The sequence below is a fragment of the Neolamprologus multifasciatus genome, chromosome 23, assembly GCF_963576455.1.
Source record: "Neolamprologus multifasciatus chromosome 23, fNeoMul1.2, whole genome shotgun sequence".
Taxonomy (NCBI): domain Eukaryota; kingdom Metazoa; phylum Chordata; class Actinopteri; order Cichliformes; family Cichlidae; genus Neolamprologus; species Neolamprologus multifasciatus.
Genome location: NC_140460.1, coordinates 23,838,823 through 23,863,887, shown reverse-complemented (window position 1 = coordinate 23,863,887; position 25,065 = coordinate 23,838,823). Strand labels below are relative to the sequence as shown.

At 40.3% G+C, this 25,065-nt stretch overlaps 1 protein-coding gene and 1 long non-coding RNA gene across 4 annotated transcripts in view; both read left to right on the top strand.

Moving 5' to 3' along the window:
• LOC146491620 (inactive dipeptidyl peptidase 10-like) overlaps positions 1–25,065 on the top strand; it is a 129,716-nt gene that overhangs the window by 92,005 nt on the left and 12,646 nt on the right. For all 3 annotated transcript variants that reach the window (XM_085152208.1, XM_085152209.1, XM_085152210.1), the window contains exons 5-17: positions 1,845–1,919; positions 8,775–8,827; positions 8,929–9,010; positions 10,296–10,416; positions 12,199–12,353; positions 13,519–13,616; positions 13,703–13,826; positions 16,200–16,238; positions 17,019–17,126; positions 20,177–20,268; positions 20,790–20,837; positions 20,928–21,046; positions 23,842–23,889. In XM_085152208.1, the coding sequence (XP_085008334.1) occupies positions 1,845–1,919; positions 8,775–8,827; positions 8,929–9,010; positions 10,296–10,416; positions 12,199–12,353; positions 13,519–13,616; positions 13,703–13,826; positions 16,200–16,238; positions 17,019–17,126; positions 20,177–20,268; positions 20,790–20,837; positions 20,928–21,046; positions 23,842–23,889 (1,162 nt within the window). The remainder of the gene's footprint in view (positions 1–1,844; positions 1,920–8,774; positions 8,828–8,928; positions 9,011–10,295; positions 10,417–12,198; positions 12,354–13,518; positions 13,617–13,702; positions 13,827–16,199; positions 16,239–17,018; positions 17,127–20,176; positions 20,269–20,789; positions 20,838–20,927; positions 21,047–23,841; positions 23,890–25,065) is intronic.
• On the top strand, positions 1,926–8,216 carry LOC146491621 (uncharacterized). Its single transcript, XR_014872496.1, has 2 exons — positions 1,926–6,802; positions 8,025–8,216. It is a non-coding gene; the product is annotated as an uncharacterized LOC146491621 (long non-coding RNA).

The window sequence follows — 25,065 nt, the reverse complement described above, 5'->3', positions numbered from 1 at the left end:
CACATTTCAAGTATGGAGTCTATTGCACCGCTGATTATTAACAAAAAGTATTGCACAAAAGGTAATTGCACAGTGAAGTGAAGAGGCACTACAGCTTAGTTGTTCCCCCCTCCTTTGTCCTCCTGTTTCCCCTCCCTCTCCCCTCCAGAGAGGAGTTAAACAGTTTGATGGCGTGTGGGACAAAGGAGTTTTTAAGTCTGTTGGTTCTTGTCTTTGGGAGAAGCAACCTGTCACTGAACAGACTCTTCTGGTTGTTTATGGCCGTGTGCAGAGGATGCCCAGCATTGTCCATAATGTCCAGCAGTTTCTTTAGTGTCCTTTTCTCTGCCACTGACACCAGAGTGTCCAGCTTCATGCCGACCACAGTCATAGTCATAGAGAAGTCATAGTCTTGACCCATGCTCGGTAGCTGCATAGACAAACAGCTTCAGCTGTTTGTCTAAACCAAGCACTGGCCTGTCTCATTTTTTGCAAATAATTGCAAAAATGACACATAAGGTAAAAAGTGGCACTAGAAGTGATGCATGCTGTTTAATTTTTAAGCCTGCCTAATTATTCCGACTCTGCACAATTTTGAAATGCTGTCTATAAAATGTTGGTCTACCACTTCGTATACCAGAAATGTCACAACCTGCTGAGGTTCCCATGTGGTTTTGTGACCTTTATCTGCCACATTAGCTTCTGCCTGCTGCATTAGTTTTCTTTTCTTTTTTTTTCATCATTGTCCTGGGCAAAACCTGGAAAAAAGCTGGGGTGACAGCAACCTCCAGATTTTACCTCAACTAGGAAAAATCAGAATTTGACGCTTGACCATAACACCCAACACCCTCCTGTTGGTGGCTCAGCACTCAGCAATTTAATTCTTCTAGCCCTTCTCCTCTCTTTGATACCAGCAAGAGGCTCTTTCTGCTGCTTCCCTAATCCTGCACACAGCTGTCTTCAATTCATTCCCTTTTTACCCCACTTCTACAGAAAACAGCTGTACTTGCCAACCTCTCTGTCTGCACTCTTTGATGATGTCTTGGTATTTATTTATTTTAGGGTTTTCCTTTCCTGAGCCTCATCACAGCCTTCTTCCAGTGGCACAGTAAAGTCCATAAAGATGACCACCTTAACCTGGTCTGATTGTGTTGGCAGAGGTCTGAAAACGGCTGTGTGTTTGGGAGGTTTTGCAAAGAAGAATGGGAGAAACTTCCCAAAAATAGGTGTTCCAAGCTTGTAGCATCAAAAGTCTTGAATACCTATATACATGTTTAGTTTTTTTTATTTTGAATGAAGTTGCAAAAAATTTCAAGCTAACTTTTGTAACGTTGTCATTATGGGTTATTGTGATTGGCAAAATCACAATAACCCACAAAATGAATTGAATCCATTTTGGAATAGAGCTGTAACATGACAAAATGGGAAAGAGGTGAAGCGTTGTAGACTTCAGTGAAGCATCACAATAAGAGCAGAGTCCCAACATTGGTAGGAAGTAGGACAGCAGCCTGGCAGTTGTGGAGATGAAGCAAGTGGAGAGTTGGGTCAAATGGTGAAATATATATCTGCCCTATGGAACTTATGTTTAATATAAAAAAACAAATACTTAATCTATTTAGGAGGAAGTTTATCTATTAACACTTGGTAACTAACCTTATCGGGATGCAATATTGCTACACAATACCAGTGCTCAATCAATTTTTGTCACCCCACTCCTACCAGTTGTCCACTCCTGCCTTCTGAGTGCTTGAGCTCTCTGTTATCATTTTTTTTTGTTATTGTTTGCTAGCTTGTTATAAATGTGGACTGAGCAAAAAACATTAAAAAATCTTCTCCTCTTCATCTATTTCTTTTTTTTCAATCAGGTTTCTTTCAAGGTGGCAAAGTACTCCCTGTCTGCAGATCTAAAGTATGCGCTCTTTGCCTATGACGTCAAACGGGTGAGTTTTACATTAAAATGCATCCACAACCCACTATGATAAATCAAAATCCCCTGAACATCACATAAAAAGAGCAAACAGAACAGATGGTGCATTTTTTATTTGCTTCCTCATGAGCACACACCCTGCGGCAGGAGTTCATCCTCACTGTCACAAACCTTTTGTTTCATTTCCAGCCAGGACGGTACTGACACTGTGCTGTGAAATACCGAGGCTGCTTTCATTCACTTACATGCACGCAGCAACCTGATGTTTTTATTGCTAATCATGCTGTTTTGTTCTCAGACGAACTGTTTTTCAAACCCATAAAAAAATGGAAGCGACATAAATTAAAAGCATTCACTTTGGACTGAGCATACACCAGCTGATTGCAAAACACAATACTTACCGCGCTGCACGTACCCACCGTTTCTCTGTGAATATAAAGAGCAGCACCTGTGCTGAGCAGGTGTGTGTTTATTTGCTGTGAGGCTGTGTGCCTCTGCCCTTCCTGTGCATTTTCACTCTGTCTCTCAGTATTTTTTGTGTTTTTCTGTTTGTTAGCGGTCAGTCATCCACCACAAGGCTCTCCTCCCCTCACAGGTTTTCCATTGATTTTTAGATTTGTTTGCAAACCGATGCATCCAGGCTTTAGAAAGTCTGCAGCAACTGAAAAACTCTGAGGTGAATGTTTGTACATCCTGCACTGGGGTCTGCAACACCAGTTTAAGGGCCTCTCAGCAGGATGTTTGTTACCATAAAAAAAACACACCTTGGAACATCTTCTGTTTATATAGAAACATGTAAATAGCTTTATTTTCAATGAGCTTTACGTTTTTAATATACCCTCCACTTATCGCACCCCTGTTTACCATCTCCTGCAACATGATATCCCCTTAAGTACAATTAAAGCCTCTTCCTGAGGTTTTTAGTTGAATTTCTTCCAGTTCAAGTTTGTTTTATTCCTTAGTTAATATTCCAATATTTATATTAAGCTTGGATTACATAGTGAGGGCATACTTAATATATTCAGATACATGGTGCTGTAAGAGGAGTCTTCTGACTTTAAAGGCAGTTTTGGGGGAAATTAAATCAGAAAACCTGAAGTGTGGTTTGTGGTTTCCAGTGAATTAAATCCTTCATGCAACTTTAAAGGGCCAAAATTGCACAAACAACATGATTTAATCTCCTGTATTTTTCCAGTATTTGAGAATTTTAAATTCCTACCTCAAGAGCAAGCAGCTTTTAAGTGATGGATTTGAGGGCCAAAAACACAAAAGATAAGTGTCAGGAGAGAGATCTGGACTAGGAGTCAAACTGCCGGTGTTACAGTTTAACAGCAAATGTCTAACAACCCAAGCCTCCACTGCTTTACAGTCAGCATTTATAAATGTGCCACATGATGTGAAGTGGTATCTAAAATGTTGTAACAAAGAGTGAAAAAACATTTACTACTTTCCTTGTTCAAGTTGTCAAATTTGCATTTTTATGTATTTTTGTGACAATTTCATGCCCCCAACTTTGTGGCAACAGTTTAGGGTTGGCCCCTTCTTTTTGCAGCATGCACACCAGTGCACAAATCAAGGTCCATAAAGACTGATGTCACAAATGTGCTTCTGGAAGAACCGGTCAAAAATTCCCAGAAGAGCTGAAGCTGTTATAGCTGCAAATGGTGGACTGACCTATCAAACCCTATGGATTAAGAATGGGGCGTCACTCATGTTCATACATGTTTGAAGACAAACAAACTAATACTTTTGGCTGTATAGTTTAAGTCCATTCTCACTGCTTCCAGTGTAATTAAGTGAGTAAATAGCAGCCTGGTGGTGCCAATCAAATGGACTTGATTAGTTGATGATCAGCAAGTATGAGCACCTCTATAAAAGCAGAACTTTTGGCATTTTGCATACTCAGAAAAACTGCCAAAAACCCAAGAACTACACCTCAGACTCTACAGGCCTTAATTAGCATGTTAAATGTTAAATTTCACGAGAGTACAATTAAAAAAGACTGAACAAGTGTGACTTGTTTGGGAAGATTGCCTGAAAAAAAACTCCTCTCTATAAAAAGAACATGGCAACACAGCTTAGGTCTGCAAAGCTACATCTGAACAAACCACAAGACTTCCATAACAATGCCTTTTGGACAGATGAGATCAAAGTGGAGTTGTTTGATGATAATGCACAAAACTAGACCCAACATCAGCAAAAATACCTCATGCCATCTGTCAGCACGTGGTGGTGGGGTGTTGATTTGGGCTTGTTTTGCAGCCACAGGACCTGGACAGCTTGCAGTCATTGAGTCAACCCTGAACAACACGTATACCAAAGTGTGCTAGAGTCAGATGTGGGGCAAGTTGAACAGCTAAAGCTTGGACCAAACTGAGTCATGCAACAGGACAATGATCCCAAGCACAGCGACAAAAAACAATGGGTGAAAAAAAAATTCAAGATGCTACAGTGACCAGTCGAACTTCAGACTTCAACCTGATTGAAATCCTTTGATCTGATATCCTTAAGAGAGCTGTGCATAAATGAAACCTTGCAAACTTGATTGAACCGAAGCAACATTATAAAGATGAATGGACCAAAATTCCTCCACAACATTGTAGAGATTGATAAAGTTAGGCAGAAAACAATTATTTCAAATTTTTGCTGCTATAGGTGGTTCTACACTTTTCACACTTGCTTAGTTTATTTCACCACATTCATTTGTTGGGTGGGTGGAATCGATGGATCGGGTAACATTATTCTTAACTTAAAATTCTTGAACAAAGCCTACAGTAAGAGGCAGTACCCCCAGTACTTCTGATAAAATACAGTATACCCAAATTTGCATGATTCGTTTCCCATTGACTTGAAGTGAACCTGGGGGCCAGTCCACTGGCCAGTGGTAATTCATGAATATGCAGATGTTCTGTAAATAGCTTCTAAAAATCCTGCTCGAGGACAAGAGGGGAATCTGGGCTGTAAGGAGAGATTGATGAAGATAGATTGAGACAGCTTTTGCTGAGCAAAATGTCAGTATGATCAATATTTGTAAGAAAAAGCAAAACACAAGACAAATAGTGCAATAACACAAGATATTTAAGCCAGAATGGATGACGTGTCAGTTCATAGCATCATTGGGTCGATAAAGATGACTTTACTGAAGCATTTGTAAACATACATCATTTTAAGCATCATAGCGAAGGTCAGTCAGTCAGCCGCAATCTGTGAAAAGCAGATTAATCTGTAAAGCACAACTCGTCCAGTTTCCTTGGTATCGTTTGATAAAGATGTGTTACACCTATTCCACTCGTCAAGATCGTTTTTGTCATTATGACCACATGAACACATGTGTGTTAGTATGTAAAAAAGAGCCTGCTTTTATTTTGACCGCTGTGTCCTGAAATCCTCCTATTTAATAGAAGTTAAGTACAAATCCTTGGAGTGTATTATAACCCTTAAGTTTTACACTTGCATATTTTGCCAGCAAGCTAGGTTTTGTTAAGTGTGTTATTAGAAAAAGTGCAAAGAGAAGAATTTTAAGCTGCTTAATGAGAGAAAAATCAAAACAACTAACACTGAAAAAGACTGTTATAACCTGTTTCTACCAGAAACACACAAAAAACATGATGTCCATAACTCAAATTTTTGGGCTAGCAATTTAAAATTAGAATGAAACACAATGGGAATACAAAAGGAATAAACAAGCGCTTGGGGGTGGCTGTGGCTCAGGTGGTAGAGCAGTTCAGCTACTGGTTGGAAGGTTGGTGGTTCAATTCTTGGCTTCCCCAGTCTGCATGCCAAATATCCTTGGGCAAGATACTAGGGCTGGGCGATATGACCCAAAATTCATATCTCGATATTTTTTACCTGGACGGCGATATAAGATATATATCTCGATATTTTTTAAGCCATTTTAAGCCATAAAGTAAGAACAAAAAGAGAGTTCTTAGTCAAAGCTGTGTCCCAGATGTCACACAGGCACTTTTATTAACATAGAGCATAGATGTACATAAAATTTACTCAAAAATAAATTATGAGCATTTATTAAATAATCACGCTCCATAAATAAAAGAAAACAATGTTGTTTTTGTGCATAACAAAAAGCTCACAATTGTGCAGTCAAAATGTAAACTAAAAGACGCAGAGCATAGTAACAAAGACAGATTTCACAGCTGCTCTGTTCCCAACTTCTACTGCGTGACTGACAGCCTTGAGTTTGAAATCCTCTTCGTAACCATGTCTCTTAACAGGAGCCATTTATGGTCCTTATACACAGTAGGGTAATATTACGTTGAAGCACAGTACGTATCACTCCGCGAGGCTCCTCGGTTGCCGTACTGCTCCGACAATCCATCAACCGGTGCAGCTCTGTAGCTTACCAAAGTCGTATTAAAACATTTTTTGACAGATTGCTGAGCGCTGTGTACCACATAAAATCGGTTCGCGGTCATCAAGCACAACCAGAATTCATACATAAGGCGCGCTGTCAACTTTTGAGAAAATGAAAGGATTTTAGGCCGTACATGGCGTTAACGTGGTTAGCTCGTTAGCGTGGTTAGCTAGCTAACACGTTGACGGCGTCCAGCCCCACGCACGGGGCGATGCGCAGTAACTCGTTAACGGAGATTTGCCGTGTCCATCTTGTGGCTTCCTGCAGGTGAAGCGATGGGGGAGGAGGGGCGAGGCCGAGTAATGTTGCGTAAAGACAAAAGTGGACGAAAGAGAGGCAAACTTGCGGCTCCACAAGTATAGTTATAACGTAACATAGACTATATCGATATAAAGGATATTGTCACATCTTATATCTCGTATAAAAATATATCGATATTTTTTAAAAACTCAATATATCGCCCAGCTCTACAAGATACTAACCCCAAGTTGCCCTCCGATGCGTTCATTGGAGTGTGAATGTTAGTGATGGGTCGTTCGCGAACGAAATGGCTCTTAGAGCCGGCTCTTTGAAGTGAACGATGCGAGCCGGCTCCTTATTGGGAGCCGTGAGGTTTTTTTTTCTTCCTTTCTCTCACCCTCTCTCTCGCCCTTTTTTCCGCTAAACTCCGCACGCGCGGCCTGTACTTTACGCTGGGCAGAGGGGGGAGGGGCGTTAGTTACACTCGCAGTAGCACAGGAACAGAGCCAGAGAGAAAGAGAGCGAGGGACAACAACATCACATTAGAAAGGTATAGTAATCATCCACTATTTTCAGTTGCAGATGATAAAGGATTCAGAAATCATACAGGCCCATATGACAGAGAATGTGCATCTTCTTTTTGTTTTAATATTTTAATTTATATTTAATTGTGTTGTGGTTTGCAGTGTTTTGTGTTGTTTCACGTTAAATTTGTTTAAAAGGAAAAAGCTGAAAATTTAAAAATTTAAAATGTAAATAGTTGTTTTTTGTATTATATGATTTATTTATTACATTTTATGTGGAGTGAATAAATAAAGTGTATTTATGGTGGCCCTTAGAGTCAAAGCATGTACAATCTCCAAAACACGTAAAAACTCCAAAACACGTAAAAACTCCAAAACACGTACAAACTCCAAAACACGTAAAAACTCAGAAGCACGTACAAACTCAGAATCACGTACAAAAGTGCTCCAGGATGCTAGGGCGCAGTGTTGAGCTTTTGTTTCCTAGTGGCTACACAAGCCAGGAAGTATCAACAACCGGATTTGGTGTGTGGTAGTAACAGGTAAATGAACTTTTTTTTTTTTTTTTAAATTATTTGAATAAATATGAGTGCTTGTGTATAAATACACAAACAATACACACATGCTTTCAATTGTGTAATTTAAGTGATCTGGGTAGCTCTGTTTTGGAAGTTCAGTAAACACTAGAAATGTGTTTTGGAGTTTGTACGTGCTTTTTGGAGTTTGTATATGCTTTAGAGTTTGTACGTGCTTTGTCTCTAGGGGCCATATATAAACGTATATAAATAAAACCACTTTTTTTAACATTAGTAATTCCTTTTCTGCATAATTTTATATTATTGGTTAATGATTAAATAATTAAAGCAACAAAACAACCTGAAGAGCCGGTTCGGAGCCGAAAGAGCCGGCTCTTTTTAGTGAGCCGAGCCGAAAGAGCCGGCTCTCTAAAAAGAGCCGGAAATCCCATCACTAGTGAATGTAGTTTAGTTTGCACTTGTGTTTAGAAGTGCTTGTATGAGTGGGTACGAATGAGGCATGTTGTATACAGCTTTGAGTACTCTGGGAGAGTAGAAAAGCGCTTTATAAGAATCAGTCCATTTACCATTTACAAACCTATCAAGTAAAGCAAGTGGAGAACAAAAGCCAATATAGAAAACAGAACCAAAATACAAAAATTATAAAAAAATACAAAACAAAAAAACCACCAAACATCCCCAAAATAACTCAAGACTCAAACATTAACCATACTCAAAACAAGAACTACCACGAGCTCCCAAAATAAGAACACAAGCAGCGAACAGAATTTACCATAATAAAACAGGAAGTGACAGCAACGGAAACATCGATAAAACCATCAAAGACATACACGTATTCTGCTACATGGATTTATTATACCAATGCAAGAAGCAGAACAATAACAGAACACTCAGGTTTGCCAGGGTTTAAACTACATATGTACTGTCAAATTTGATTTAGGAACTCATTCAGCAGTCACATAATTATTAAAGGTATCAAACAAAACCTCATGTCACAAACAGCCAGCTAAAAAAGCCAAAACTACCAGGTTAGCAATCAAACAGAAAGCAGAATAACGAGATGTTTGCAGACGACTGTGACTTCAGCACGTATATCAAAGTTTTCCCGCTGCAGTTGGTTTGTCTTTGCTCAGCAAGGCTGGTATCAGTGATGGATCAGTGTTTGCATTATGTGATGGCTTGCTCTCTCATTTCAGATGTACAGATATTCATACACCGCATCTTATATCTTGTACAACATCTACACGAGGTAAGCCGGTTTAGACTTTTCATCATCACCTGCTCTCTGCACGTGACGGCATTCAGGTTGTTTTATTTCTGTGTGTGTGTGTGTGTGTGTGTGTTTAACAGGGAGGTAAGGGAGCTGAATCCTCCCGAGGTCCACAATGCTGTGCTCCAGCACGCAGCCTGGGGACGACAAGGGCAGCAGCTGGTAAGGCTGAGCGTGTCTGTTTTTAAAGCGTGATGCTTTCTCTCATTTCCTTTCTTCTGTCCTCGGCGGCTTTTTATAAATTCACGCTGCCCAGCCGCTCCAGGGGGATCTGCTCCACAGGATGGGTTGTGTTTACACGTTCTCTGTTTTCGTCTGTAGTTAATTTCACATTTTTACATTATGTTACATTATGTTACGGGGTGCTTCTTCAGACTTATTAGTAGAGTGAGGAAGTCTCTGGGCCACCTGTTTTCATTTTAGCGCTGTGCTGTAGAAATAAATTCAGCACTGTAAAGCAAGCTGCAGCTTTCAGCACAACCTTGAATGTCTGCTGATGTAGTGCAGTGCCTTTTATCAGTAGTTGGAAAGCAATATAAAAGAATAACATATATGTTTTTTTATAAATATCTTTTATAAAAACTTTGAGGGTTTTTTTTTAGTCTTCAAACTTGGAGCACAAGTCCAGAGCTCATTCTCACTTCTGAAGGTTAACACAGCCAGATTATTTCATCGTTCGTAGCTAGAGACCAGATTAATTGTCTTTTACTTAAAGTTTTGCATTTTTGCTTGACGAGACATGTAAGAATCTGTCCTTTTGTGTCATTTTTAAGCACCATGAGTTGAGGGCAACTTTAATCATTTCTTTGCAAGTTCTTTTAGATGTTTCTATGGTGGCTCTAAAAGGTCAAATGCACTGCAACTAACAAAAAACAGGAAATATAAAAATGCACATAAGAAATTGACAGAACAACAGAAGTCAAATAAAACACAATGAAATGGAAAAATGTTTCACAAAAAAGATCTCACGACACTGATGAACCCTCCACCTCTTGGTCCATTTTTCCTAAGTTGGTGTCAGTGTTGTAACATTTGTACAGCTATTAAAACAACAGCTGCATTAGGTGTATGTAAGGCTTACACGTGGTCAGGGTGCAGTTTAGCTAGAGGAGCTGCCATGCAGCTAATGACATTTGACAAGAGAGCAGTGGAAATGAAGCAAATGCAGCGGGAAATGACTTCAGGAAGATTCAGGATATTGGTGAAGATTCGCGACCCTGTTTGTACCTTCAAATGCAAATATTAAAACACTGATGAAAGATGGTGAACAAACACTGCACACTGGGTTTTAATATATATAAAAAAGAGATGTCATCAGAGAGGAAATCAAAAAGAAAAACAAATCAAGTGGACGAGCAAAAAGCAGCTTCACACGAGGGTGAGAAACGGCAGAGAGGAAAAACAAACTAAATTTGCGTGTTTGTGTCTGCTGTCGCTTTGTCTCCAGATCTACATCTTTGAGAATAACATCTACTACCAGTCAGACGTGAGGAGCAACTCTCTGAGAATCACCTCCTCTGGGATGGAGGGAGTCATTTTCAACGGGCTCACTGACTGGCTATACGAAGGTGTGTACCGCAGAGTGTATCGACTCTGAACGTTGAGTCCTTTGCATCTTTTATGAGCCCTTTAATCACTACAAATGCAACTTTTATGTATAAACTGCACTTTGGGCTGATGCACCATAAATGCCAGCTCTGACTTAATGTGAATAACTGTGAAATTAAATCTTGCACAGACACTGAATGTAAATGAGTTAAACACATGTGAACTTTACTTATGACTAAATTCCTCATGACATCAGTCTCAGTTGTGGTTTCACATATAGATACACACATTAGCCAACATGAGCTCCTCTGTATGCCAAAGTATTCTAGAGTTCAATGTGAGGACATCTGTCTGACAGATAAAGCGTGCAACAGGACAATGAACACAAGCATACAAGCAGAAAGCAAATCTCCAACACAGTGCCTGAAAAAGAAAAGAATCAAGGTGGTGCAATGATCCGGTCAAAGTCCAGACCTCAACCTGACTGTTGTGGGCTGCTGTAAGTTGTTCTACAAGTCACTGAATCGCAGGATGGACGTTGTTTTACAGGACTGGTAATGTTAGCATGCAAACCTCTCCGCTGGTAAATATGACAACAAACAAACAAACACTTTATATACAGTCTATGATTATAACAAATAAATAACGAGCAATGCAATAAAAATGTAAAACATTTACTAAAATTCACACATATTGCAATGGGTCAGATATCATTATCTTATAGTGTTAAATGTTGATATGTTATTCATAAACAATGAGCCATTCTAGTGTCTTACTTTTAGGATATTACAGTTATACTGGATGCTGGAGTATGGCTAAAGCGGCTGTGGTTTTACTAGATTTGTAACGTGCACTACAATTTTTCAGCATGAGATCTTTTCCTTTTACTCATTTTGACATATTCCACTAATAAAGAGAGAAAAAGCACATCTATGGACACAGAAACAGCCATTTATGAAAGGTGGCATTGCTCCCATTAGCAGTGCGCTTGTAAATTGCATTTGGCTCACTGCTCTTTTTGTTACTCTCTGACTTTCTCTTAGTAAAATGCTAATTTAAAACCTTCAGAAAGTCAGTTATAAAAACTTTGTGACATTAATAATTGCTAAGTTTAAATCCAGGTGGTTTGAATTTTTGCCATTCTCTTTAAATGCCAGAAGGCGAAACAGGAGAGTCGCTGTGAGCTCGTTGGTGGAGGAAACAGTTTCAGGGTGCACTGTGGATTGTCGGTTTTTCAAAGATTTGTCTTTGGCATTAAAAATGCAGCAGAGCAGACTAGACAAACTCAGCAGAGTGGCAATGAAAAATCAACAACAAGCCTCTACGATCCATTAAGTCTCTGTGTAAACAAATTCAGTAATGTGGTGATAGTGTGTGCAGTTCGCACAGAGAGCAGCACAAACGCTGTCTGAGAGAGATGGGGAACATTACAGAATAATTTTCGTTTGTAGATTTACTGAAAGCTGTGCATTTTCACTGTTTCATTTGCTTTTACTTCAGATTGCAGCCATTTGGCTGATGTGTTCTGACACCGGAGGAGCACAACTCCATCAAAAAGTGTGCTTTTGACCAGTTTTTGGATTACATTTTAAATAACATAAAGTGACCTAGAAAAGGCAAAAATGAAAGAATAAAAGAATAGGAGTGCAGGTGGGGAAAACCAGCAGGTTCATAAGATCTATCAATTATCTGTCTTAATGTATGTAAGTAGATCCTCAGGTTGCTTTAAATACAGAATGAGAGGAAAAAGATCTAAATAAAGCTGTTTTACAGATGGTTTTGTGTGTTTTATTCCTGATCAGAGGAGATTCTACATTCATATTTGGCTCACTGGTGGTCTCCTGATGGAGAACGACTGGCCTACCTCACCATCAACGACACACTGGTACCCAACATGGTTCTTCCCCAGTTCACCGGCAGCATGTACCCCCGAGGCCTACAGTACCCATATCCAATGGTGAGGCTGGGCTCTGAGGAATAGACAGTCGCTTTCTTTAAGGCTCTTTGCAGTATTTTCATCCTTCAACTAATACACAGCTAAATCTAAATATACCAGAGGGAAAAGGCAATGCCAGATCAATAACCTTAGCTTAGCAGAGTAGCAGTAAGTCGCTGCTCTGCACATCTGGCTCAGGTGGAATCATTTTAAATTATTTTACTGTAAGTAATTACCTTAAAGTGCAGTTTTTCGATGACAGAATCATGCCTGTTGTTAACGCAGTGCTGCCCGAGGCCCGAAGATCACAGGCATCCGTGTTGATTTTGGGCTTTGTCCTTGCACACAGAGATTTCTCCAGATTTTCTGAATTTTTCAATGAAATTATCCACCGTAGATGATGAGATATTCAAAGTCACATTTATGTAGAGGAACATTATTCTGAAATCTTTCCACAGGTTGAAGATGCAGGGTTTTTTCAGATTTGTTAAACTCTCTTAAAGATGCTCTTTTTATACCCAATCATGTCACTGACGTGATGCCAATGAACCTAATGACCTGGCAAAAGTTACTATTTTAGTACTACAATCAGTGGGTTCTGTTTTTGTTCACGTTTGACACAGCATCCAAACTTTTTTGAAATTGGTGTTGTCATTCCCATCGTGATATCTTGAATTTATACTGAACGCATCAATACTTATGGACACGTTTGCACTCAACCCACAAGCGTTAAACTCGAAGTTGGCTGAACATACATACAACATACATACATACAAACAAATTATCTCCCTGTTTTTTAGATGATATGTTGATTGTTGTTTTGTCTTTTTGGGAATTAATTTCTCACTGTACATGTGATACCAGCAATTCCCCAACCAATGATATGTCTGACCATTTAAATGATCCTATGACGTGAAGACCACAGCTGTAGTTATTGTACAACTGAGGATGCAAAGATCTGCTATGTGGAAGAGTAGAATTTGTGGAAATAAGTCATGAACAGTTATTTATTTGGTGTTAGCTTACATATTCTCTCTGTGATCTATAGCATGGTCTTTTCATTTTAAATGAATTATTCAGACTTTTTCTCTGCTTTTATGTATAGATGTCAACACCACGGTCTCATCTTATGTACATAAAATTAAAAAGCTGATTTTAGGGGATGTTTCTGTGTCCGTCCCATCAGGCCGGTCACGTCAATCCTACAGTCAAGCTGTCAGTGGTCAGCCTGGTTGGTGCGACGCACACTCAGGAGATGCAGCCTCCCGATCAGCTCGCGCTCAGGTGACGACACAAAAACATAAGCTCGGGCTGGCACAGAAAGGTGTAAAATCCACAATTTGAGTCTCCTCTCTGTATCTTCTCTGCAGGGATTTCTATATCACCGTGGTGAAGTGGATCAGTAATACTCACCTCGCCGTGCAGTGGCTCAATCGGCCCCAGAACGCTTCTCTGCTTACTGTGTGTGACGCAACAATAGGAGTCTGTCTTCAGGTTAGTGCTTTTGATTTAAACCTCAGGAAGGAAACTTAGTTCAGAGTTTCATTGTCCGCATACAGAGCAGATTACTTAAGTGTACCCCAAAGCACTGCTGTGAGTTGAGAAGAATCAGACTCATTAAAGTTGTACTGTTATTTTACTCTCTTAGGGCCAGCTGTTCTGCTTTTCTTTATTTACAATCAGATATATACAGTCAGCGAGTCCCAGTCTTTTGTGACACTGAGGCATGTAGGCCACTCTGATACAGAGTAAATTGTAAAGTGGCAGAAGCTCTTTGCTGCAGTCTTGACTATAAGAAGATCAAAGCTGCCACTTTACAAGCCTGTGACCCTTTGCCAGGACTTATAGGCAGATGGTGCTGTGCTTGTAATGGTGCACACTTCAATCAGTGCAAGTCAGTGTGAGCTGCTGCTAGGTGAGGACTGTGTGCCTGAAAGCACTGGAACTTCTCTAAGTGTCGACTTTGCATCAGGCCGCCACATGGCCGATGAGTCCACTGATACACCAAAGTAGCTTTAAGCATGCCTGCTCCCACTTGCGCTCTGTGAATAAAGGACGCTGGCATTCCTTTGTCAAGACCCAAGATGGAGAAAATGTCATAAATGTGGTCATTTGGTTCTAAAACTGAAATCATAGGTATCTGACATTCACCTCCACACATCCAAAACTGGATGGACTGATAAAAATGGAGTGGTTGTCAGACGGGTTTAAGGATGGTGAAAAGCGGTCATGCTCTGCGGATTTTGGTTTGGCAGCTTGGCAGATGGTTTGGAAGAATGACCAATCTCTGTGACATAAAGTCCAGTTTATCAGACACGGAGAAGTCCAGTTTGGCATAGAAACAGTCCTTGGTCTTCCCTGCCTTCTAAGGCTGATGGCAGTGGTGGACTGCACTGATGGCCATAGCCTAACCACTCTTTTCAGACCTACTGGTAAGTTCCTTTAGCTTCTCAAAACCGTTGTTACAGTCTGTGGTAGGGGTGGGAAAAATCAATCAATCAAAACACTTGATTGATTGACTGCAAGCTAATAGCTTAGTCGCACAAGTAAAAATAGGACAGCAACCTAGGACAGCAAGCAAGAAGATCAGTGGCTGCCTGCCGATTGTATTGAATTGGTGATTGAACTGTTGGTAACATCACTGGTGGCTGCCAGCAGTTTGCATTCTGGTAATATTCCTACAGAACAGGAAGGCTGCTGAGCACAAATGCGATAGTTAGATATTCATTTCTTTCCATGTAGACAGCAACAGATATGTGATGTGCAATGATTTATCAGAGTTAATTGCTGATAATTATGCTGTTATGTTGTTATTATCATAAACAGATTGCATATAACTGCCAACTTGACCCCATTTAATACCACAGTGATTGTAGACTGACTCTCTTATGGCAACATTTATGGCAGGTTTCAGTTACCACGTTGGTGTGCTTCACAGTCTCGGTACCTGAAGTGAGATAACTTTATCTTACAGAATAAAACAGATACTGACTAAATCTAATTTAGAGGATGTAATTTGCAGTTTAATAAAAGGTGATAAATCGCTGTATGTGTTATTACTATACTCACAATAATAGTTAATGAGTGAAGTACTGTAATAATATAATATTATTAATAATATAATAATATGATATTGTTATTTCTACCTGAAGTATATTAAGTGATTTTGATGCCTAGTGGGGGGAGGGTGTGTGTGTGTGTGAAACGTGGCTTATTTAACATAACTTGAGAGTAAATGTAGTACTTATAAGAGTATGACCCACTTTTACTAACTTGTGTTTGTACTTATGTGTTTATTTTAGTTTGGCGTCCTTTGTTTTGATAAAAAACGCTTTCTTCGTCTTTTTCTTGTTGCTCCCCTCATCTACTAGCCCCTTTTTGCAGCCGTAACAGTGTGTAGTTGTGACAGGTACATGACATGCTAATGCTAGCTTTACCAGATGACGTTTTAAAAACGTAAGTTTTATTTTTCAGTTGTTTCACACTTTTTTGACCGTTGTTGTCACCTTTAACTTTCCGTGTTTCTGCCTTCTGTATAGTAGCATCCAGTGTGGCCGCACTGGCGCTTCGCGTGTTCTTCTTCTTTTATTATTATTAAGTGACATTGAAGCACATTACTCCCACCCTCTGGTTAGATTGGTGCATTACATCCTAACAAGTGAAGGACAAGAAATAGTTGCATAAATTATTATACTATAATACTATATATATATATATATATATATATATATATATATATATAATACTATAAGTAATTATATGAATATTCAGAAATCATAACCATACCTAACCTTACAGAGACGTTTAATGGACACATGATTCAAGCTGTGTGAAACCTTGGATTTTATTTCCTGCTCTTTCATGCAGAGACACGAGGAGTCTTCAGAGACGTGGCTTTCCAGACAGGTAAGTCTGAATGCACACATTTATCACAGTGTCCCATATGTGGAATCAAACCGTGAATACAACACAAGTGATAAGTCTTAGCTTTAACTTGCAAACATTCATGCCAGCATTAGAAAGGACCAGATTTCAAGGTTACAAAACTTCTGACAGGCTTCTGCACTCAGACCTTGTCCAGAGCTGTCTTTATTACACAATTAAACATGTTTGTAGGACTGGAAATCATCAATGTGGTTCAGAGGAGGGGGCCTCTCTGGACAAGCGGCAGGTCACATGACGCCCATTCACACCTGACAATCACAAGGACATTGTAGCAGAGACATCGGAGGTTAAAGACAATTTAAAGTATGAGCTGACCGTGTTTGACATCTGTCTTCTCACATGCTCCTCATATATATGATGTCTAGAAAAGTCCAGGGTTCCTGTGGATGTGTGAAAATGGCGTAACTTATTTTTGGGGTGTTACTGGCATTCTTTTTAATGCTTGAATAAGTGCATTGTAGCGTAAAAGCCTGCAAGAATAATGAATAAAGATAGATTTTCACGGTTTGTGTATACAGGAGCATCCCCTGTGCTTGGATAAGGGGTTTAACTCATGGGGCGGGTTAGTTTTCACTGTGAAGGTTAAATCTCCTGCACAGCTGCCTCCTTTAATGTCGTATCCATTGATAAAAATATGCGTAGCTTATTTTTGGACTGTGTTGTATTGCTGAGTCAGCATCCAGCACGATGCGTCCATGCGTGAAGAATGTGACCTCTGAAGTCTCGAGTTTCTCTCTTCAGGGACAGGATCCGCTGTTCTCCAAGGACAGGAGCCGGTTTTTCCTCACGCTGCCTGTGAAGCAGGGAGGTCACGGAGACTTCCACCACATCACGATGTTCACCAAGAAGGTGATTTACAGACGACACTCTGCTCTTTTCTCCACGTCCTCGTCACAAGTGGTGTAGCCAGAGTAGGACGACTGTTTCATCAGTTACTTGGCTTTGATTTTAATCCCAACGACAGTTTTTATTTAATCAAAATCAGAATACTTTATTAATCCCTAACGAAATTATGTAATTAATCACAAGTAATTTAAATTTAATCCCGTCTGGAACCCTTTAAACCTTTTATGTTGCAGAGGTTTTCTGAACTATATTTAATTAAATATTTTATTGAAATGTTATATTTAAGATTAAACTGTTTTTGGTTATCCTGAGAGTAAACTATTTTTTCATGATGAAACAAAATGTTCAAAAGAGCTTTAAAAAAAAAAATTCCCTTTCATGTACACATTAAACTGGAATTTACTAGTAATTAAAGTGGACCATTTATGCCTTCTCCTTATTTTCTGGATATATACTCACTGGCCACTTCATTAGGTACACCTTGCAGCTGTCAGGTTGTATGCTCTTCAGAGTTGCTTTAATTCTTCAAGTCACAGATTCAACAAGCTGCTTGGTGCATGTTGGCAGCATCAGACGGTTGTTGCAGATTTGTCAGCTGCACACCCAAAAGGTGATCTGCTGGATTGAAATCTTGTAAATATGGAGGCCCTTTGAGTACAGCCCCACACCATTACACTACCTGAAGCCTGAATCATTGATATAGAGCAGGATGGCTCCATGCTTTCATGTAGTTTAGATCAAATTCTGACCCTACCATCTGAATGTTGCAGCAGAAATACAGACTCATCAGACCAGGCAATGTTTTTTGAATATTTTGTTGTCTAATTTTGATGAGCCCGTGTGAATTGTAGTCTCAGTTTCCTGGTCTTAGGTGACAGGAGTGGCACTTATGTGGTCTTCTGCTGCTGTAGAGATGCTCTTCTGCATACCTTGGTGGTAATGAGTGGTTATTTGAGTTACTGTTGCCTTTCTATTAGCTGAAAGCAGTCTGGCCCTTCTCATCTGACTTCTGACATCAACAAAGCATTTTCAGCCAGCGAGCTGAACATTTTCTCTTTTTCTCTGTTCTTTTTGAAATACTTAGATCAACAACTGTGTCATGCTCAAAGTCACCGTTCTTCCATTCTGATGTTCAGGTTGAACTTCATTAAGTCGTCTTGATCATGTCTGCATGCCTAAATGCACTGGGTTCCTGCAGTGTGATTAGATTAGTGTATGATAATAATGTCATCCTCTAATCGCTCAGTTTAAGACCATCTTTTCAACCCAGCTGCTGTTTAGACACTTTATTTATTAATTAATGGCTACAAATTAGAAGAAAGCTGGCCTTAAAGTGAGGGCATCACCAAGGCCCACAGAATGATTATGTAGATCTTTGAATGATGTAAAAATACGCTGCTAGAGTCACACAATATAAACCTGGAAATGTGCATAGTAGGGCCACTTTAAAAAAAAAATACAATCTGGATTTTTATGAATTAATGTTAAGAACAGAAGCTCTTATAACTGTGTAATTCCACATGATGTATAAGATACAATGAAACAAACTGCATTCGCAGGTCACTGAACTTCAATTATCAGCTCAATTTTATATGAAACTTTACAACATTTAAAAAAAAAATTGGTCATTTAATACACAGCAGCTTAAAAATTGATCTAATTTACTTCAGGTTCTTCAATTGTTTTGAGTTCTTTTTCCTTGTTGGCATCGCTGAAGGTTGTAGTATACAAACAGCTGTCACTGTGCTGCTTTACTAATAAAGAAAAAGTCAGGGATACAGATGGGTTGGACCTAAAAAGGAAACCAATCTCACAATAAAACACATATTTGCAACTGTCAAGAAAGAGGAAGCACAGAATCGGGGCTGGCACCAAATGTTTAATTGGAGAGAGACAGAATATCAACCAAAAATCCAGAAACACCATTATATAAAAGTTATAAATTGAGCTGCATGTTATTGATTTAAATAATTATTTGAAGTCAGTTGGTAACGCCGTTGGTGACACACTACGCTGTAACTGACTGAAATCTGAAGACTCAAAGAACACCATCCCCACAGTCAGGCACAGACGTGGAAACATGCTAACTGTACAATACGACTTCATGAGATCCTGCTTCCCTCAGCCAGGACGCTGAAAATGAGTCATGGATGGCTCTTCAAGCAAGACATTGACCCAAAACATATCACCAAAGCACCAAAGGACGGGCTAAAGAAAAAGCACACTGTGATAAAAGAGTAGTCTAACCAGATTTCAGACTATATAGAGCTGAAGCTGCTGAGCTTTAACCAAAAAACCCAAAGGATTCAGAGAGGTTCTGTAATGTGGAGTGGACCAAAACCCTTCCTGGGATGTGTGCAAACCTGGGGACCAACAGGAAACAGCTTACCAATTAACTCTTGTTTTGATTGGGGATCAAATACTTATTTATTCAGTGACATGCAAATCAGTTTTTAACTTTTGTGTAATGTGGATTTCTTTTTCTGGATTTTTTTAATCACAGTAGTGGGAGTGAAACAAGTCGGGAATTACTCTTGCATCAAAATGAAGATCAGCAAAGATCAAGAAAGAAAGACAGTTTAGCACCGTGGACGAAGAGGCAGCGTGGCGAAGAACTGCCGAGCCTGAATACACAACCCCCAGATTTAATTTTTTATTTAACCTTCTTTTCATAAGGAAAAAATAAGATTAAAAGTCTCTTTGGTCATGAGTGTCCTTGCAAACAAGGACAGCAGTACAATCATAGGCTACACAAAACAATATGAAGCACACACATCCAAATCCATACACCAGTTAAATATGGGCAGAGGATGAACATTAACAAAGAAATTTCTAAACTTCACTGTCAATAAAAATGATTATCTTTGTCAAAACAGTAGTCAAATGCCAGAAACAAAGATAATAATATTCAGACAGCATGAAGTAACTTCATCAAAGTCGTTTCAAAAGTGCATTTTCTAACTAACCAGTCTGGGATGAGAGACTCCAAGTCTTATCAGTTCTTCACCTTGTTTTCACTTCAGCATGTTTCCATCAAACTGTTTGTCTTTCAGCTGCGAAGCGACCAGGACGAAGTTCGCAACTTGACGTCGGGAAACTGGGAGGTGACAAAAATTGTGGCGTACGACGAAAACAACCAGACTGTGTAAGACTGAAACAAAATCATAACCCGTGTTGTCTCAGCAAACGCTGATTGATATTTGAGAGGAAGATGTTAGCATGCTTCTCATACAGCCACAAAAATGAATGTTTTAACACAGACTGTGTGGCTTTTCGTTGCTAGGCTGTAATTATAACACTGGACTCAGAAAGCAGTGGCTCAGATGTAAAGTAGACGATGAGAGAAAGGAAAAACACTCCTGCTAAAAGCCTAATTTTTATCTAGATGAAAGCCTTTTTTTTCATTTTCCAACCAAGAAACAGAATAAAAACTCTTCTGTCTGTCTTATTTATTTTTTCCCATTATCACTGCTAATAATAATAATTCAGCTTCATGGAGGAGGAGGAGATAAACGTGAGAAAACAACAAGTGCTTTGTGAGCTGCCAGTTTCATGACAGCACAGATCTTTGCTTACGGTTGGGCGGACACAGAGACGAGTGCAGGCGGATGGATAATGGATGTGTGACCTTGTCCTACTTTAGCTGCTCTGCTTTCCTTCACACAGATACTTCCTGAGCACAAAGGACGCTGCAGAACACAGACACCTATACAGGTGAAACACACACTTAAAGCCCTATTCCCCCAGCCTTTGTGTGTGTGCGTGTGAGGCTCGGTAAACATTTTGTCCCCTTTCCTCTGACAGTGTGTCGACTCTCAGCTCGTTTCCATGGCGATGCCTCACCTGTGGACTGCGAGAGGGGTGCACCTTCTTCGATGCCAATGTCAGCCCAGACGCACAGCACGCTATCGTGCACTGTCAAGGTCAGAAAGGGTCGATGCACATCCCGCTCGGGGAAGCGTCACACACACAAATTATGAGGTCTCGTGTAAGCAAGACTTGGCATTTTAATGACAGAGTGTTAATGAGCACTCTTTCTGAGCTTATGAGTTCTGACGGGCAGAGCCTCACCCTGTAACACACGGTGAGACTTTACGCCATGAAATAGAGAAATAATTTGAATAGAGAAATATTAAGAGTTATGTGCGAAGAGGGAAGTCCTCTTTCAGTTTTAAAACTCTATATATGAGGGCTTAATGAGAAACCATCTGGTCCTCAGATGAGAAACAACATGATTTATCGCACAGTGTCATTATTTATTTAACAGAAACTGAGCCAAAATGCAGAAACAGTGTGTAAAACAAGCATGGATCACCTCACTGCTTTCACAGGAATGAAGGTGTTTCTGCTTTCTATCAGGCCTCAGTTAGCATGTTAAATGTTAAAATTCATGACAGTCAAAGTAGAAAATGATGGGACAGGTATGGCTTCTTTGGAAGGTTTAGCAGGAGAAAGCCTCCTCTCTCTAAAAAGAGCAGGTTTGTAAAGCTGCATCTGAACAAACCACAAGACTTCGGCAACAATGTCTTTTCGACAGACGAGACCAAAGTAGAGATGTTTGGTCAGGATGCACAAAACCAAAGACCGCCCGCTGGGATCGGAACGATGGGAGAGGCGTGAGTTTCTCAAAATGGGCTCATTGAGTGCAGCACGGATAAGATCTTGGAGAGGCTTACGGCTGCTGTGAATACTCAGAATAAGATCTCTGAGTGCAGACTGGATTACATCTTGGAAGGGCTCGCTCGGAATAACATCTCTGAACGCAAATTGGATGACATCTTGGGGAGGCACACTGTGGTCGTGAGTTCTCAGAATCGGCTCTTTGAGCACAAGAATGACAACATTACAGAGCGCAAGTTTGATAACATCATAGAAAGCTCGCGGCTCTCCAATGGGAGATTGAGAGACCAGTGTTGGACTGTTAGAACTGCTTTGAAATTCATATGAGCTGTTCGCACTAAAGTAAAAAGCACCATCACTTCATGCAGATACCCTTTCGGCGCCAGCTGCGGACGCAAGGCTGGAGCTGAACAAAAACACCCTGATAACGACTGTGTTTAGTCTGTTCCTTCCCATTCCATGCAAGGCCACCTGGGTTGGCTGGCAGACTGTTTACTTAGCCTAGCAGGGCGAAGGACACTGTCTCAGCTGAACTCTGGACACGCACACACATACATATACACTGATATGCACACACTCATCCCCCCTCCCTTTCCAAACGCCTTTGATGCTTGTTCCCTCCTGGGAACACGGCGGGTCTGAGCCCGTGCTGGAATGGTAGCGCTGGGCAGGATGGCTGCTGTGTTTGCTTCGGATTACTCCTCACCCCCCACCCGACCCTGTGGCTTGACACGTGTTCCATAATGTTGTGCTGTGGACATTTATGTGCTTTTTTTGTTTCCTGTTCTCATGCTGTCCTCCCAGGAGCCCAGCATGAGTAGAGGTCTCTTTTTTTCCTCTTGTACTTTCCCATTGTAGTGTATATTTCAGTGTTTTTTTTTCTGTAACGCTACCGATCTCCGACCTGTATCCCCATGTGATGTCTGTGTTGTGTGTGTAAGGTCGGGGGGGTCCTATTTCACTGCAGGGCAACCTGCACGTGGCGAATAAAGCCTTGATTGATTGATTGATTGAATGGACCAAGTGTCCTTCACAGTGATGCTGCTGAAGGTGCTTCTACAGGCTGCTGAATCCTGAGGTGTGCTTAGGTTCAGCATTTTGGTTCTTGTTAAATAATGACACAGTGTAACATGTCGTGCTGTTGTTCATCTGAGGTTTTATTTAAGTAACTTTAGAACCTGGCGAGGAACACATGACTCTATTATGTCCCCATAGGTAAAATCTTATAATTGAATTAGATTTTCCAGTGTAAATGAAAAACACTTGTTTTTATTTTACATTTTTAACAGATGTCATACAGTCGAACTAATCTGGGTACCTGGAGCAGAGGTTGTTTGGCTCACTGTGTTGTTTATAAAACTATAAAGCCCTGTTTGCATTTTTGAATCAGTGATCCAGACGTCTGTTAAACCTCCAGTGGTTTAACTTTCTGCACCCAAAGCTCTCCACGATACACTGCATGCTTGCTTTTATAGCAACAGGAAGCAGCCTTATTCTGGTTCTTCTTTTTGATCGTGTTGTGAAATGAAGCCACTTTCAGTCATGATGCCTACACTTTTCTTTGGTTCAGGAGCAACATGTGGTGCTGCAGCCTATCACAACAGTCAATCACATGCCAACAAGCTTCACTAGCTCATAAAATCTGCTCATTCTTGCTGCCTCTGTTTCCCTCTGAAGGCGTGTTTGGTTTCCGGTTGGCTTTTTGGCTTCTTTGGCTCCATGTTAGCCATGCTAGTTTATTTCTCCAGACAAATAACGCACTCAATCTAAAGCCAGACAACACCATCTATCGACAACATTGTTCACTTTTACTTTCTAATATGGCAAATGCAAAGGAAAACTGCATTTAGAGCTTGGCTGAGAGAATTAAACCTGATTGAAATCTCCAGTTTTACTCTTTTTTCTTTAATCGCATAACAACTTCAGAAATAAAAATAAAAATACTCCAGATGTTCAGAATAAGTTGTTCTTTTTTGCTTTTGCATGATTGATAATTGGTCAAAACACAACCTAAAGCAGGCTGCATCAGCATGGAGCTTTTTATTCACAAGCACACAGTCATCTCTCAACCTCTCTCTCTCTCTCTCTCCCATCGCAGGTCCCGGAGTTCCAGCTGTGCTGCTCGTCAGTCTCGCCGACGTAGACTGTGAGTGGAGTCTTTACTCCGCCTGATGGTGTTTGTGCGATGTTTGCGTGGGCGGGCAGATGTGCTTTTTTCTCACTTCTGCTCTGAAATGGAAAATAGTTTTCTGCAATTAGGCGACATCATCTCATTTGTGTGGAAACATGAGCAGCTGCTGGATTTGGTGCCAGACCGCGCTGATAATTTCTGCATTTTGGAGGCGTTTAACGTGCTTTGTATCACAGTTTAAACGGGCGGGTGTCATCGCTTAGTGTTTTAGAAGAGCTAATCATCAGCGGGGCTGCAAGGGGAATTCATTAAAAGATTGTGAAAGAGTGGATTTGGATACCATTTGTGTAAGTTAGTGGTGCACTGATAGAATGCCAGAGAGAGGACAGCTACACTACATTTCCAAACGTATTCACTCAGCCATGGTGTTCCAGTCACTTTCATGGCCACAGGTGGATGAAATCAAGCAGCTAGCTGTGCAGACTGCTTCTACAAACATAGTGAAAGAAGAGGTCACCAACTTCATGCACAGTCGAGGTTATAATCGCGGCAGTGACACCTTTGCTTTGCCGTGTGCTTGTGCTTCTTCAAATGCACATGAGCTGCAGAATTTTTCGTTACACAAAAGCAGGAATTAAAAGCTGAATTAAAGTACAGTAACAGTTTCCATGTGTCTGTTTTTAGGAGAAATCACCTCAAAATGCTACAGGGCAGCCTCGTCGTGTTGAGCCACATTGTGTTTTGTTAAAGTCAGGCTGAAGTAACAAACGTAGTTATGTTTTCTGGGGTTCCTTTTGTGAGAAATTCTTCCAAATGCTGAAGTTTTCAGGGATAACAAACCACATGCTTGTCGTAAGAGGATCAACTTTCTCCAAAAAACATGCTTGTTTAAAAAACATCACCAAGCTCACTGTTGCTTCTCAGTGAGTGTATTACTGCCACTTGCTGTGGCACTTGGAGACTATGGGGGGCAGACAAGAACCCACTGAAGGTCCAGGGCTGAAAAATTAATCCACAGCTAAAGTACCAAAAACTGTAGTTCTTCTAATGCCTGTTTGAGGTGGACTCTGTCAGAGGGCTGATTGGAGTACAAGGCAGAGGCAGGGCAGACACTCGAGGATGGAGAGGAAAGGAGCAAATTCACCTTTTATATACAATCAACAAAGTTTCCTTATGTAAGTTTCCCTTAGA